This window comes from Nematocida ausubeli (assembly GCF_000738915.1).
Source record: "Nematocida ausubeli strain ERTm6 chromosome Unknown supercont2.1, whole genome shotgun sequence".
NCBI lineage: Eukaryota > Fungi > Microsporidia > Nematocida > Nematocida ausubeli.
The window spans coordinates 185,879-199,829 of record NW_026515634.1 but is presented as its reverse complement, the minus strand read 5'-3'; the positions used below and the strand labels follow the sequence as shown (position 1 = coordinate 199,829).

Here is a 13,951-nt window from a genome sequence, read left to right as displayed (position 1 = left end):
TAGAAACAACTTTATTATACTTGCACCTTACGGGATATTTTGCAAAGAACATGCAAGAGCGCGTTCGCTTTAGACTTGTCGAGTGGGTGGGAGGCCTCAAGCAGAGAGCCGCATACCTTTTTCGTGTACTCGAGAGAAAGAAAAAGGAAATACCTTGAGGAGTTCAGAGAACTGTGCAGCTCCTCCAGCCGCCTGGAAAGAGCACGCATTGTGTCAACAGGGGTGCATCCTATTACAGTTGCATCAAAGGACACAAGCCCATTCATACTCTGTCTGTGTATGGACAGCCTTCGCATATTTTCCTCTGGCGCAAAAAGAGGCACCTTCAGTGTATAAGAATGAAGGAGAGTGCTGTACACCTCTTTCCACTTCTCTATTTCGCTTCTGTACTTGGCTGTGTCGTCTTGGAGCGCGACTATTACACTCTTTGCATTATCCACTATGTGCGAATCTTCCTTGGTCTTTGGCTGCTCAGGAAGAACAAGCTCATTTATTTGCCGCATGTACATTGTGCATATCTTCTGTGTGCTTTCCTCAGTAAGCCCGTCTATTTTCAGATGCCCGTTAGAAATGTACTTTGCAATCCAGAGAAGAATCTGCTTCGTTCTTGTCTTTGCAGGCTGCGAGATGTTTGAGTGCCTATAGAAGTCTTCTGGAGAAACACTGCCTCCATATATCTGGTCGTACCCAAACAGGCTCTCTCTACGTGTTTGGAATATAGAACACTTCCTTGCATCAAACGCATCGAGAGACAGCCTGCGTATCTTAACTGGCGAGACAACGTCCTCTGGGCCTATTGTCATTCTTTTCCGGTTCAGTATGGGGGTGGCTGCTTTACTTTGTAGGGGCGCGGTGTTTAGATGGGCAACAGATGGGAAGTGCATGCTGTTTCTTGGCGTTCGGCTTGGAGTTGGAGTCTGTGCTTTCATAGGAGTGCTAGGTATAGATCTAATCACAGATGGTGCTATGCTCATTTCGTTTTTCTCACTTGTCAGAGGCTGTTCTGCTGGGCTCGAAGTAGAAGCTGCCTTGCTTATGTCCTCTTGCACACTTGGTGTGCCATCTCCAATAGAAAGGGCCATATCTTTATCTAAATCAGGCATGGCATCTAAATCCTGCCAGCACTCGCCTATTTCATCTGCAGAGGAAACTTTCTCAGCTATGGTAGTGCTTGGTGCAGGTTTTTCCTCGCTTGTAGCTGCGACAGGTTTACCTGCTCGTTTGCCTGCTGCGCGCGCAGAAGACACTGCAGGAGGGGCTTTCCCAGAAGGGCCTGTCTCTTTGCTAGAAGAGTGCTTTTCAGCCATGGACACAGCTTCCTTCATTGGGCCGACTTTAGCAGCGGGTTTTCTTCCTCTTGTGCTTGCAAGCTTTTTCACAGCAGGCGCGCTTTCTGCTCCTGCTTTATGTACACTGTCTTTTGCGCTTTTGTCCACCTCAAATGAAAATATAAATTTCTTCTGGCCTGGGGCAACTTTTGGCGCAGCCTTTGCTTGCTTGCTTGGCTTTTGCGCGCTTTTTTCTGCAGGGAGCACGGCGCTCTTCTTTGTGGGCGCAGGCTCATCGTCCTTAAAGGTAAACGTAAATCCAATTTGTTTGGATTTGGCCTTGCTCACCCCTTTTAGTGCTGGGGCGCTGGGCGTGGCAGATTCCTTTTTCTTACGTGGAGGAGCGCCTTTCTCCATTGTAAACACAAGTCCATTGCATCTCTTATTCATTTCTAATTAAACAAAATTTTACAAGATGAAAGTAGAAGAGCCATGCAGTTACGCGCAGGTAGATATAAAGGAGATCGAGGGAATGGGGCCCGCGGAGGAGCCTAAGCCCATTGCGCTGTATGGGTTTGCCAAGAATATAAGAATAGCAGGAAAAAAGAAAATGTTCATAGTGCTGCGGCAGGGTCTAGGCACCATACAGTGCGTGTGCAGTGCGCAGGAAGGCGAGGCAGGGAAATGCCAGCAGGAGTCGTACATACGTGTTGAGGGCCTGCTGACAAGCACAAAAACCCCAATTACCTCATGCACAGTCAAGCATGTTGAGGTGCAGGCAAAGGCAGTGACAGTTCTGTCAGCCTCAAAAGACCTTCCTTTCCAGCTGAAGGACCTTGAGTGGCAGCACAACGAGAGAGCACAGGACTCGCAGCTGCCAGTTGTCAACCAGTCTAAGAGGCTTGATGCCAGATATATTGATCTGCGGTCATCTGAGACACAGAGCATTTTCCGGGTGTACTCTGCAGCACTCAGCCTGTTTAGAGAGTATTTGTCAGATAGGATGTTCATAGAAATAAAAACCCCAAAGATCCTGAAAGGTGCCTCGGAAGGAGGATGCGAGGTCTTTCCCGTGAGCTACTTTGGACAGCCAGCAACTCTGGCGCAGTCACCCCAGCTATACAAGCAAATGGCCATCATTGGAGGGCTGGAGAGGGTTTTTGAAATTGCCCCATGCTTTAGAGCAGAGAACTCTAACACGGGCAGGCACTTAACAGAGTTTACAGGGGTTGATATCGAGATGGAACTAAAGGACAAGACATATGTTGACCTGGTGAAGTTCATATATGGAATGATCAAGCATGTGTCAGATGGTGTGCAGGCTAGAAGCCAGAGGGAGCTGGGCGTGATCAAAGAGATCACAGGAGCAGAGAATCAGACAGTCATTCCAGAGGAGCCTGTTGTGATTACTTTCCGAGAAGGAATAGACATTCTGCGCAGCATAGGTAGAGAGGCATCCTACACAGAAGATATTGGAACTGAAGACGAGAAGGCCTTGGGTGGCGAGGTTAAGAAGAGATTTGGAAGTGACCTATTTGCAATGATAGAGTATCCAGAGAGCGCGCGCCCCTTTTACACAAGCCTAGTCCCATCAAACAAGGGATACACGCAGTCATTTGACTTTATTCTGAAGGGAGAAGAGATCACATCAGGCGCAGAAAGAATAAACACTCCAGAGGTGCTTAGAGAAAGAGTCCTTGCAAAGGGCATGACTATTGATGGAGTGAAGGACTATATAGATGCCTTTGAGTATGGAGCACCAAGGCATGGAGGGTGCGGAATAGGATTTGAAAGAGTTGTGAAGCTTCTGACAGGCTGCACGGATATTCACAAGTGCTCAATGTTCCCAAGAGACCCAAAGAGGCTGCAGCCATAGTTTTAATAAAAATAGCTCGGGATTTTTTAGTATGTACAGATGAGTTTATTGTTTTAGTGTACGCTCAGATGCTCCCTGGAGCATAGCAAGCAAGAGAGTCTTATATAACAAAGAAGCAGCCTTCAAGCAGTGTGTGAGAGCATACAGCGCAGCCATATTTCATTAGCACTGCACTGTGCAGCTATTGAAAAGCAAAAAACAAGCCTCTTGACAGAATCGAACCGCCGACCTTCAGTTTACAAGACTGACGTTATACCACTAAACCAAAGAGGCTTACACTTAAGCAAGATCACCCGGTATTCGATCAGGGCATGCTACTCTATGAGTGTGTGCATAGACACAGAATATGCGCTGACTGCAAGTATCACTCCTCCTACTGCTATTGTTTGTTCGGGATATGTTTTCTTTTAAAAGCAAACTACTCAAAGAGAACATCTTCAAAAATGCCCTCCTCTTCAGGTACAGTACCCCCTGTCGGTAAAGAGTGTTTTTCAGCCAATGGTCGAAAATATAAAGGGCACTAGTTGTTTCAGTATGAACATGTTTGCAAGCATACAGAGACTTCTTCTTGGGAAGAGAAAGGCTCTTACAAAGACACAAAGGAGTGCGTACTACCTCAGTGGGTTTGCACACTTCCAAAGCATTCTAAGCTGTGTAGGCCTGGAGAGCCAGGCACAGGCCAGGCGCGCTGAGCAGGAGTACTCCTTTCTTATACAGGAGATTGAAAAGGAGCCGCATGAGAAGAGCCACCTGTTCCTTCTTTTCAGCTCTTTTTTTGCACAGGTAGAAGCTCTGCTGCCTCTTGCCCCGAGAGTGTCTGGGGCCATCAGGGTAATCCAGGAAGAGGCCGAGGATCTTTTGGTACATCAGATGTACATGCACGTGGAAAAGGCGGCAACAGAAGACCCGCCAAAAGAGCCCGCCCAAATATTTACCGCGCTTTTCGAGAAACTCCCGCCAAAAAAGGCAAGCGGGATTCGGATTCGGTACTTCTCTCAGCGAATACAGAAGATACAAAAGGCCAGCAAAGGGCTTGCTCCAGACGATTTAGTAAGTGCGGTGGACTGGGAATGCAAAAAATACGCTTCTCTTTTTGGAGTAAAGGATATTATGGAGGATAGAGTGCTTGTCCTGGATGGTTTTATTTATTCATTTATAAGGGGAAGTCAGGGTTCCTCGCAGAAAGACCTATGCCACCTAAGGGAATGCGTTCGTACACGTGCAGGTACCTGTAAGGGAGCTGCTTTTCTTCTAAAAAGGCTCAATATAAAACCCTAAAACCACCAGCCCCTGCATATGATCCAAAAAGGAAAATATCCTTATTGGGATTTTTCTTTAAAAGGATATTTTCCCGGGAAAGATTTCCTGTTAAGGCAGTTTCTAAAAAGGGAATGTACTTTTATATAAAAGAAGAATAAATCTGTGAAATTAAGCATGAATAAAAACCTTGAAACTAAGGAAAATAGAAAACGCAGAATAAAGGCAGAAATAAGAAAGGACAGGCCAAATATCATCTGTTGCATTAAGAATGAGAAGATAGCAACCAGTGTGGATGGCTATGGAGTCCCTATCCGCGAGAGAACCCTCCTTTCTGGAGTCGAACTCGAAAAAAAAATACGGCCGAAGACACCTGTGTATGTTCTGAAGAGGCACCTGACAATCAGCAAGATTACTCTGCCTGTTCTTGATGTGCTGGACACGCGCAATACCTTCCTCTGGGTCGAGTTCTTTAGGAGCCAGATCGTTGCACAGCGGTGGTCTGAGAAGGAAGCCAAGGTCTTTTTTAAGTATTCTATTGCAAAGGACATCCTTGAGACAGTAGTGGGGAACCCAATGGAGCAGACTCTCAGGGACTCTGTGCGAAAGATATACGATGTAGTGTACACTCCAGCCAGGGTTGCGCGGCTAAAGAAGAGAATTGAGACGATCCAGTCTGGCGAGTTTGTTTCTCTAGAGGAGTACAATGCAGAGCTTGGTCTGCTGCTTAGGTCATACTCAGTGCGGGTTATGCTGTCGCCTTCTGAAATGGAGGAAATGCATCAAATGTATTTCTGGCAGGGGCTCTCAGATTATATCAAGAGGCATCTAAATGAGAGGATTGACCAAACAACTCCCATTGACGAAATCATTCGATTAGTAGTTTTATACAAGCAGAAGTTGGCTAGGCAGTACAACCTTACAAATAAGTTTACAGGGGTCATTTTCGCAGGGGATAGCCCAGTCATAAGCTTCTCTGCAGATGAGGGCGTGCAGACCATGAGCGTGCGGGAAAGCCCAAGGGAAGTTGAGCTTATTGACTGCTCGCGCAATGCAAGGACCTCTTCTCGGCCTCCAATGCCTTCCATAAGCGAGCGCCCAGTGTTAAAGCTGCCTATGCTTAGGAAGATCCCTGAAGGGCTCATTATAAAGAATGACCTTCCTGGAACGCTTAATAGAATCGTGGAGAAGTACAGCCACAAGAAGAGAGAGCGAATCTTTAGAAGGCCAGATCCTGAGGAAGTATTTATTGTCTACTGCGGATGCATTCGAAAGTGGACAGCAGGAATTCTTATGCAAAACAACAAGGTTGTTTCTGTCATGAAAACACTGCTAGTAGGCGAGCAGCTGAAATACACCGAGACAGAGAAGTGCATTCTTGCCATAAACAAGTGCCGCAGGGTTTTCAAGAAAATTACAGGAGACGCTATTATTATTTTTACGAACGACAAGTACGAGTCATTTATCTATACAACTGAGAACGATCTTAGCTTCGTTAACGGAGTACAGATCCCAGAATAGATTTGCAAAGCGCATCCTATTTATTCTATAGTTTGCATCCCAAGTGAATGCTCTCATAGCAGAGCATTACATTGCTCCAGTATGCATTAATAAACTATAGTCACCCAAGCTTCTTTCTTTTACTTTTGTATTTCTGGGTTTTTATGCTGTACAGGTTCCCCTACTTTAATCCAGTTGTAATGAGAACCCATTCCAAGCATTCTTCCTCTCTGCATATACACAGAGTTTCTCTTGAAGTTCTTTCGAACAGTGCTTCTCTATACGAAAAGAGTTGGGGTTTAGATATCCAGCAGGAAGCCTCTTCTGAAGACAGACTTCTGTTTGTGCAAGAGTGGACATAGCATGCGCTTGGTATGCAGGTGCAGTGCTATGAATTTCAGGTAGCAATTTCTAGAGAAGTCTAAGTGTATTGTCTTTATTAAAATTAAATTGACTGAATCAGAGACAGCGTTGAGAGGTACTTCACAATAAGCCTCTCTGCAATGGCCTCCCTGGTCTTTAGTGGAGCAGAGAGTCGCTCCATGTCTAGGTCCTTTCTTCGGTAGTGAAGCACTCTATTGATCAAAGCATCTGCAATATCATACTTAGCTTCAAGATGTGAAATTAAATCTATTACAAGAGACGAGGGATCTTCTATTTCCTTTATGTAGGCAACTATAGAAGAGATTGGATAGTTTCCATCAAGAAGTGCTTCTATGCTTTCCTTGGCACCCTGCATGCTGCTGAGCTTGGGAGGTGTGTTCTCCTTCTGCACTGTGTACGGAGCCATAGGAGCCTCTTCTTCAACCTTGTCCCCTATTGTGTCGTACATCATCAGTAGGCGAATGCGAGACTTATGGGCTGAGCTGAAGGATATCCCCTGGGAGGAAACCGCGCTCTGCTCTGCTGGGGCTGCCTGTATGCTGTACGTGTTGACGTACAGAAGGACCTGCGTGTCTGTTGTGACAACCAGCCGGCTCTTGTCGTGTGTAAGAAGGAAGTCTCGCGGGGTGTGTGCAAAGAAGGTTGTAGAAAGCGTGCATGCTGCCTGTATGTCCACCACCTCCAGCACAGCACCCTTCTCTGCAGAGGACAATAGAAGAAGCCAGCTCAGATCTGCGCTCACTCTTGCAGAAATTGGCGCCCCTGCTTTCTTTGCGACAGACTTAATTGTCTCCCCACTTTGGTTGATGACAAGAATGCGGGACCATGTAGCAATAATAAAGTACTTGTACGTGCTGGACTCAAATATCTTTGCAACTACGTGTTCTTTATCCGCGTCTTTCTCGTCTTTCTCGTCTTTCTCTGCAAGAGGCTCCTGAATTGGATGCCTGGACACAACTTCTCCATTGTACGTGTAGACAACTACTTCAGTCCTATGGAGGACTGTGAGGGTCTTCTTAAGATTGTTCAGCGAGATTGCTAGGTATGGAGTTTCTTCTATTTCTCCGAAAATAAAGCCTGACTCTTTTGACGTAATAAGAATCTTAACAGACTCCTTTCCAGTTTTTATTGCGAGCGCCATACTGTTTCCGCAGAAGGACATAGCGCACTCAATGTACTCCCTTGGGGTTGAGTACCCAAGATTTCTCTTTACCTGCGCGACTCCCCCAACTGTTTCCTTTAGAGCATACACGCCCTTTGTGTAGCATGCAATAATGCTGTCTCGTACAACAGAGAGGGACACTGGCTCCCCGTCTGCGCAAACCTTAGAAATCTCCTTTAGCTGCTCGTCTTTGCGAAGGGATAGCGTGTACACCCGATTGTTTGTCGAAATAACTAAGGTGTTATTAAGAAACTCCGAACACTGGCTTTTTCCAAAGACCACTCCTGCCCGCCTTTTCACTGAAAGAATTTTCTCTTTGTGGCAGTCAAGAATCTGGAGCTCGTTGTACTGGGATATAACTAAGTACCCGTCGCTTCCTATGTATCTAGCCGTATGCAGATGCCCCACATCAGCTGCTGTCTTCTGTGCTCCTTCTGGAAGAGCGTGTCTTGCTCTGACAACACCCTGCTCAAGGCACAGCACTATGACTTCATTCTTGGTTAGCACTGCAAGCTCCTTGCACTGGCTGCTTCTTCTGAAGTCAACTGACTGGATTCCCCCAAAGGAGAATGTCTGAAGAAGAATGTCTTTCTTAAGCTGCAGAACAAGAACCTCGCTCGATGTACACACTGCTATAATCTCAGAAGAAATGGAGCAGGAGACATCCAGAACAGGCCCAGACACCTCCGTGCACTTCAATTTGTATACAGCCCGGTCCTTTTCCACTGAGTATATGCTAATGGCGCCACCTGCAACAACAAGTATTTTGTTCTTTAAGGCAAGCGGGTGCACGCTTTCCAGGTGGTCTGGAATGTTTCTAAGCTTTTTTACCGTGTGTGCTATCTTCTTATTCTCAATCTCGTCGATCTCATCAAGCTCTATCTTTGCAACAGACCCATCGAGGACGGCAATCAAATACTCATTATTGCATGAGAAGAGCGTCTTTATTGTCTCGCCCATCTCTATTTCTTGGATCTGCACTCCCTGGTTATATATGTTAATCCGTGTGCCTGCTGCTGTTACTATGTACCTTCCGAGTGAGGTGATCTCTTGAATGCGCTCTCCCTCTTTGCATCTTCCCAGTGTATTGAGCCTCTCTGCCCCGTAGACTTTGTAGAAGTTATTCACTGGAGCCACCACGCAGTAGGCATTCCCTATTTGGGCAATGGTAAACCTAGACCCGTCTAAAATGGAGGAAATAGGCTGCTTGTACTCGAACATTGAACTGTCTAAAAAATTTTCAGTTGTATTAAGATTACTCGAGCAGAGGTATTTTTGTGTAAAAATTCTCTTTTTTCTTAGGATGAGCTCATTGTCAATAAGCGACGGAAAGGGGGTCCAGACCATAAGAAGGATGCCTATCAAGCATGTGAAGCAGGTTGATTTTAACGATGCAATAAAGATAACCACTCAGTTTAGAGGACAGGAAATAAGCCTGGTGGAGGTGGTGGGCTGGATTACAACAGAGAGTCCTATGCAAAACGGTGGAAAAAGATTCACCATTTCTGATGGAACGGACAGTATTTGGTGCACCCAGTGGGCAGATAAGAATTACATGTACGTAAAAAAGGGGGCGCTTGTTCGTGTCATAGGAACTCTGAGCCGAAATGAGAAGGGAGACAAAAACGTGAATATAACATGCAGTGCATGCACTCTAGTTACAGACGGAAATAGTGTGGTGTACCATCTGCTGATGCGCATCGTTGATAGTGTGCGCTCACCAGCATACAGCATGGATGCGCCGTCCATTCTAACAGAGAATTCTCCTGCAACAACACAGGAGGACATGCGGCACCAGGGGAACTTCAAGAAAATACATCTAGACATCCTTTCGTTCTTCTCGCATAACCAGGGCGAGACCGGCTTGCTTATTAATATGGTTGTAAGCTCTCTTGCCTCTTCCAAAGTGTATACGTCTGCTGATGTAAACAGTGGTCTGGAGTACTTAATATCGGCAGGAAAGCTATTCTACTGCACAGATGACAGAAAGACACTAGCACTTGTGGAATGAATAAACTTGTGAAATTTGCATACTCTTTTCTATTTTGCCAAAATATACACATTTCTATTTCAGATGACTCTGTGTGCCAAACAATAGTGCATACAACAGAAAAATAATATAACAGAACAGAATTTGGGCATATAGCTACAGGCTTCCCTGCCTGGAGGTGCAGACTTTCCCATCTCATGATGTATATTTTTTGCATTCTTTGCTTCCGTGCATTGAAGACCTTTAATCTAGCACAAAGAGCATTTGTAAAACAATTGAAGCATATATTTACACATTCTCTCATGTTACATACACGCAATAAAGTGTCTATGTGGATCAATACTTAAAAGAATAATCGAATATGTAAGTTGAACATAGTAGTTAAATAAATAAAATGCTGTGTACATACAGCAGGAAAGAAAGCTTCTGTGTACATAGAAACAATAAGATTGAAAATATATGCTATATCTGTATTTATGTCTGCTGCCGGCTCTTTCCATCTTTATATGTAGTGTGCTGTGATGCTTAAGCCTGCTTGTTTTAGAACTTGAACGGAGTTTGAAGCTTTGTGCTTGTCTTTGCAACCACCTCTGTAAACTTCTCATACAGCTCCTCTTTGGGCAGCGCCTTGAATGTCTCTTCTGCGCTTTTCTCAACTCTTTCAATCTTCTGGTTTAGTTTTTTCAAGGATTCCTCTAGCGTGCTCTTTTCTCGAGTAAGTATTCTCCGGATAGAAAACCTGCCTTTGGGCTTGTGGTCGACAATTTCCACGTAGGAAGCTGCATGCTTATAGTACTCAATCTTATCTAGGAGAGCGCTGTCTGGCTTCCATCCGGCCTGAATATCTTGTATAATTGGGTGCATGCGCATGCTCTCACTTATCTTAGCTTTGTTCATCAAGAGCACCCAGGCAACCTCTCTATACTCAAGCTCCAGAGCAAGGCTCAGAGGAGAGACATGCGCCCTGTTCAGCGCATCTATAGGTAGATTCAGCGCAATGTAGAATGACACAAGCTCTGGCTTGTTGTGGTATGTCTTGGTGTGGAGGATTGTTGAGCTGTCTTCTAGAGGTATGTCTATGCGCGCGCCAATATTAATGGCCTTAATGATCATTTCCAGACTGTTCAGAATGTGCAGAAGGTGCTGCGAGTGAACTGCGCACTTTGGGCACTTGTTCATCAGAAGAAGAAAGCATCCCCAGTTGTTTGACACGGCTGCGAGGTCCACTGGGTAAATTGGGCGCCCTGCCACGTTGTACTGCATGTCCTGCTTTTTGAACAGATTGTTCAGCAGGCAGTACTGCAGCGTGGTGGTAAACTCCATCGGGCTTCCTCCATACGTGAGCACCATGTCTAGCACACGGATGTCGGAGTTAACCGCTGCCAGGTGCACAGGGCCCAGGCCGTGCCAGGACTCATGGTAGTCAATCGTTCGCTTAAAGAAAAGCATAATAATTGCCAGATTCTGCACAGCAAGCGCAAGAAGAAAGTATGTGGGGAACGCGATGTTGCTTCTGCTTCCAAAGATCCGGGTATTTACATTCCGCGGAAACCCCTTGAGAAAAAATGCCTCGATCACATTTGCCATTTTATTTACAGTTGCAAAGAGAAAGGACTGGTTTAGAAGAAAGAAGATGGTTTTATCATCAAAATATTTTATCTTTCGCAGCTGCTCAAGCGCCTCCTTCTCCATGCCATCCTGCACGTACAGCCTGAGCCTGTGCGCCTCAATAAAGTCTGAGGAGTTGTGTGTGCTAGGAAAGAGCTTGTTGTATATGCTGCGCATGCTTAGGTCAGTTTTGCTTCCTCTGAAGAGCCCTTCCTGTATGCCCTTTTCCGTGAGGCTCTGGAGTGCGATGTATATCATTCGCTGCAGAGACATTTTGCTATCCCTCTCTATAAACTCAGAGTATGGCTTATGCATTTGCAGACTATTCCAAAGTTTTTAAATTTTATACTTAGAATAGAGGCTCTGTGCTAAATAGCCTGTGCTGCACTGCGCAACTCGAGCAGAGTTCGAATTTAGTGCTGTAAAAGCAGAAAATCTCTTGTCTTTGCCAATATACTAAGGCCTACGTTCATAGAGGCGCCCTTTAATTCTTTAAAGCCTTGAAACACAAGGTCATAAGATCTATTCTGCTCTAATTCTTAACCTCTTTTATAACCCTCTTAATGCTGTGTAGTACTTTGGTATTTTTAGTTTTAAGCTAGAGGCTGCACAAAATAACACATTTTTCTATAAATAGTTAAATATGCATGGTTAGAAACTATATGCTATAAAAAGAAGTATTTCTTTATTTGATATCCCTAAATAGCGTTATATTGTTAAGATGGCCTTTGCTTTTTTGTTGCCTTGTTCGGGCAGTTCTTAACAATATGCCCTTTTTTGTCACAGTTGAAGCAAACAAGATTTCGATGTTGCTTGCGATTAGCAACAGCTGGCATGTATCCCGTGGTCTTTACCACATCAAGCAAATAGCTTATGATGTCTTGCCAGTGTAGCTTTTCAAGCGCATCCATGTCAATTATATATATGCTCTTCTCCATTATTTGCTTCCGTAGCTCCCTTGCAATTTGCATTTTGGCCTCTATGTCTCCATTGCTGCCATTTGAAACAGGGTCTTTTTCATGCACTTCTACAATCTCGCATCCCTTGTGGGAAAAAGGCTCAATTTTATCGAGCTCTTCTACAGAAAGGGAAACCAACTTGTCTTCCTTCTTTTCTGGCAGACTTTCTTCCTCTTGCTTGTTTACACTGGATACTTCCTCCTCTTTTTCTTTTGTGTATGCTGTGTAAATTGTATTCTCAGAAAAAGCCTCTCTTCGCAAAATCCTCTCTCTTAGCTCATCTTTAAGCGAAGACTCTTCTATTCTAAAATAGGTGTCGCAGAGAGAGCGGAGGTGTTTTCCTGCACTGTTTGCAATAATCTGAATCTCCCAGTCCCGCACCTTTCTCTGTACCTCCCCTGAAATAACTTGTACGCTCTGTAATTTCTCCTGCACTACCATTCTATTTCTTTATTTACATCAACAATCATTTAATTTTTACCTTGAAAAGTTTCAAAGTAAGGTACTGCACAAATCGCTCTAGTGAAAAGAGCGGGCTGGAAACATGCGCTATATATGCAAACTTGTGCGCATATATAAAACAGCACATTCACTATTGTAGAAAATATATAATGCATTTTCTATGCCCTCTGCGAATCTTCAGCCGTGTTTATGTATGTGCGTAGTGGATGAAACAGCAGGAGCTATTTATATTCTGTCTAAATAGGCATTTATTGGAGTAAATCAGGCGCAGAGCATCTGTTGCTTTTCTTCTGCATTCAGCAGATATGAAAGTTAGTCTTTTCTTGTACTATTTTACAAAAGCATGTATTAAGCATGCATGTACAGATAGTTTGTATGTATTCGGTAAACTGCAGCTTGATGGAAGCCTGCTTAATTTTGTTTATCTTGGATCAAAGCTGGAGTGCTTCTTAGATACCCTCTCAGTATTGTCATCTAGACTGAAGAATACTGTCTTATTCCATTCTATGCTATTCCTAGGAATACGGCGCATAAGCTTAAATATTAAATATGTTCACTATAGATTTATTTATCTGTATGCTTGCTGCCTTCTTCACCCCTGTGAATATGGCACTGCGCCCCTATGCGCTTCTACCAAGTATATATATATACCTGCATCCTCCTCAGCATGCTTGCTAATTAACTCAATTATGGTTATATCATGTATACAGACTATTTTTCTAATGGAACATAGTGCTCAGTTGATGTTCTTCCTCGAAGTGAGTACCCTGCAAATCCAGAAATCACTCCAATTATAACGAAAATAAGAATGGTAAGCCAATTAATCTTAACTTTCTTTTCAATGGTGCTGCGTGCATTCTTGAGATTCTTTCCAACGTCCCTTCTTGTTCTTCTAATGCTCTTTTTGAATGATGCATTCTCGTTCTCATTTTCTTCTAGATTTGGGGTGATTTCTTTTGCTGCATTCGCAATAATGGCATCAATCTCGTCTCCAAGTATTTCTTTGCTGGGCAGAGCAGGTCTCTTGCTGTGTCTGTGCCCTGGATAGTTCTTCTTATTGTAGATATCGTTATATATCTTCTCCGTGTTGAACTGGTTGGGCCTTTCAAAGCTGTTCAGATGCTGCATGTGCGAAACCAAGAAGTCTTTGATAAAGGACTCTGCTGACTCCATTCTTTCAGCTCTTCCGTGCTCTAGTCTCTCTGAAAGAGAGTGAATAGGCTCGCCAAGGCTCTTCTGCTTCCTTATAACAAAAACAGAATGGAATGGTGAAAACTTCTCCTCGGAATCAATTCTTTTGTGCGCTCCCATTGGCAGTGGCCTGTCCAGCTTGCTGCTGTATGGAGAAAGCCTTCTCATAAAGAAGAATGTCTTTAAAGGAACTGTAGTCAGAAATCTATTCTCACTCATTTCCTGCTCCAAATAGCACCTCGCGACAGAAGCCAATATTAGCATGACCAAACAAATGACTTTCATATGGTCCCT

General features: G+C 44.3%; 11 protein-coding genes and 1 non-coding gene across 12 annotated transcripts; 5 read left to right on the top strand and 7 right to left on the bottom strand.

The window, feature by feature from the left end:
- Positions 1 to 14: 14 nt before the first annotated feature.
- NESG_00140 (uncharacterized protein) lies at positions 15 to 1,718 on the bottom strand (the record flags this gene model as incomplete). Its single annotated transcript, XM_053047796.1, has 1 exon — positions 15 to 1,718. The coding sequence occupies one exon, from the start codon at positions 1,716 to 1,718 to the stop codon at positions 15 to 17; it is 1,704 nt and encodes a 567-aa protein (XP_052905621.1).
- Positions 1,719 to 1,743: 25 nt separating this feature from the next.
- NESG_00139 (uncharacterized protein) lies at positions 1,744 to 3,144 on the top strand (the record flags this gene model as incomplete). The annotated part of the gene is made up of 1 exon (XM_053047795.1): positions 1,744 to 3,144. The coding sequence occupies one exon, from the start codon at positions 1,744 to 1,746 to the stop codon at positions 3,142 to 3,144; it is 1,401 nt and encodes a 466-aa protein (XP_052905620.1).
- A 201-nt stretch (positions 3,145 to 3,345) lies between these two features.
- Positions 3,346 to 3,417, bottom strand: NESG_00138. The gene has a single exon. It is a non-coding gene; the product is annotated as a tRNA-Thr (tRNA).
- Positions 3,418 to 3,642: 225 nt separating this feature from the next.
- Positions 3,643 to 4,422, top strand: NESG_00137 (uncharacterized protein; the record flags this gene model as incomplete). Its single annotated transcript, XM_053047794.1, has 1 exon — positions 3,643 to 4,422. One exon carries the CDS (start codon positions 3,643 to 3,645, stop codon positions 4,420 to 4,422), a length of 780 nt encoding a protein of 259 aa, XP_052905619.1.
- A 156-nt stretch (positions 4,423 to 4,578) lies between these two features.
- On the top strand, positions 4,579 to 5,922 carry NESG_00136 (uncharacterized protein; the record flags this gene model as incomplete). Its single annotated transcript, XM_053047793.1, has 1 exon — positions 4,579 to 5,922. One exon carries the CDS (start codon positions 4,579 to 4,581, stop codon positions 5,920 to 5,922), a length of 1,344 nt encoding a protein of 447 aa, XP_052905618.1.
- A 424-nt stretch (positions 5,923 to 6,346) lies between these two features.
- NESG_00135 (uncharacterized protein) lies at positions 6,347 to 8,668 on the bottom strand (the record flags this gene model as incomplete). The annotated part of the gene is made up of 1 exon (XM_053047792.1): positions 6,347 to 8,668. One exon carries the CDS (start codon positions 8,666 to 8,668, stop codon positions 6,347 to 6,349), a length of 2,322 nt encoding a protein of 773 aa, XP_052905617.1.
- An 82-nt stretch (positions 8,669 to 8,750) lies between these two features.
- Positions 8,751 to 9,458, top strand: NESG_00134 (uncharacterized protein; the record flags this gene model as incomplete). The annotated part of the gene is made up of 1 exon (XM_053047791.1): positions 8,751 to 9,458. The coding sequence occupies one exon, from the start codon at positions 8,751 to 8,753 to the stop codon at positions 9,456 to 9,458; it is 708 nt and encodes a 235-aa protein (XP_052905616.1).
- On the bottom strand, positions 9,319 to 9,741 carry NESG_00133 (uncharacterized protein; the record flags this gene model as incomplete). Its single annotated transcript, XM_053047790.1, has 1 exon — positions 9,319 to 9,741. One exon carries the CDS (start codon positions 9,739 to 9,741, stop codon positions 9,319 to 9,321), a length of 423 nt encoding a protein of 140 aa, XP_052905615.1.
- Positions 9,742 to 9,977: 236 nt separating this feature from the next.
- On the bottom strand, positions 9,978 to 11,360 carry NESG_00132 (uncharacterized protein; the record flags this gene model as incomplete). The annotated part of the gene is made up of 1 exon (XM_053047789.1): positions 9,978 to 11,360. One exon carries the CDS (start codon positions 11,358 to 11,360, stop codon positions 9,978 to 9,980), a length of 1,383 nt encoding a protein of 460 aa, XP_052905614.1.
- Positions 11,361 to 11,761: 401 nt separating this feature from the next.
- On the bottom strand, positions 11,762 to 12,445 carry NESG_00131 (uncharacterized protein; the record flags this gene model as incomplete). Its single annotated transcript, XM_053047788.1, has 1 exon — positions 11,762 to 12,445. One exon carries the CDS (start codon positions 12,443 to 12,445, stop codon positions 11,762 to 11,764), a length of 684 nt encoding a protein of 227 aa, XP_052905613.1.
- A 326-nt stretch (positions 12,446 to 12,771) lies between these two features.
- Positions 12,772 to 13,263, top strand: NESG_00130 (uncharacterized protein; the record flags this gene model as incomplete). The annotated part of the gene is made up of 1 exon (XM_053047787.1): positions 12,772 to 13,263. The coding sequence occupies one exon, from the start codon at positions 12,772 to 12,774 to the stop codon at positions 13,261 to 13,263; it is 492 nt and encodes a 163-aa protein (XP_052905612.1).
- NESG_00129 (uncharacterized protein) lies at positions 13,178 to 13,942 on the bottom strand (the record flags this gene model as incomplete). Its single annotated transcript, XM_053047786.1, has 1 exon — positions 13,178 to 13,942. One exon carries the CDS (start codon positions 13,940 to 13,942, stop codon positions 13,178 to 13,180), a length of 765 nt encoding a protein of 254 aa, XP_052905611.1.
- Between the last annotated feature and the right edge of the window lie 9 nt (positions 13,943 to 13,951).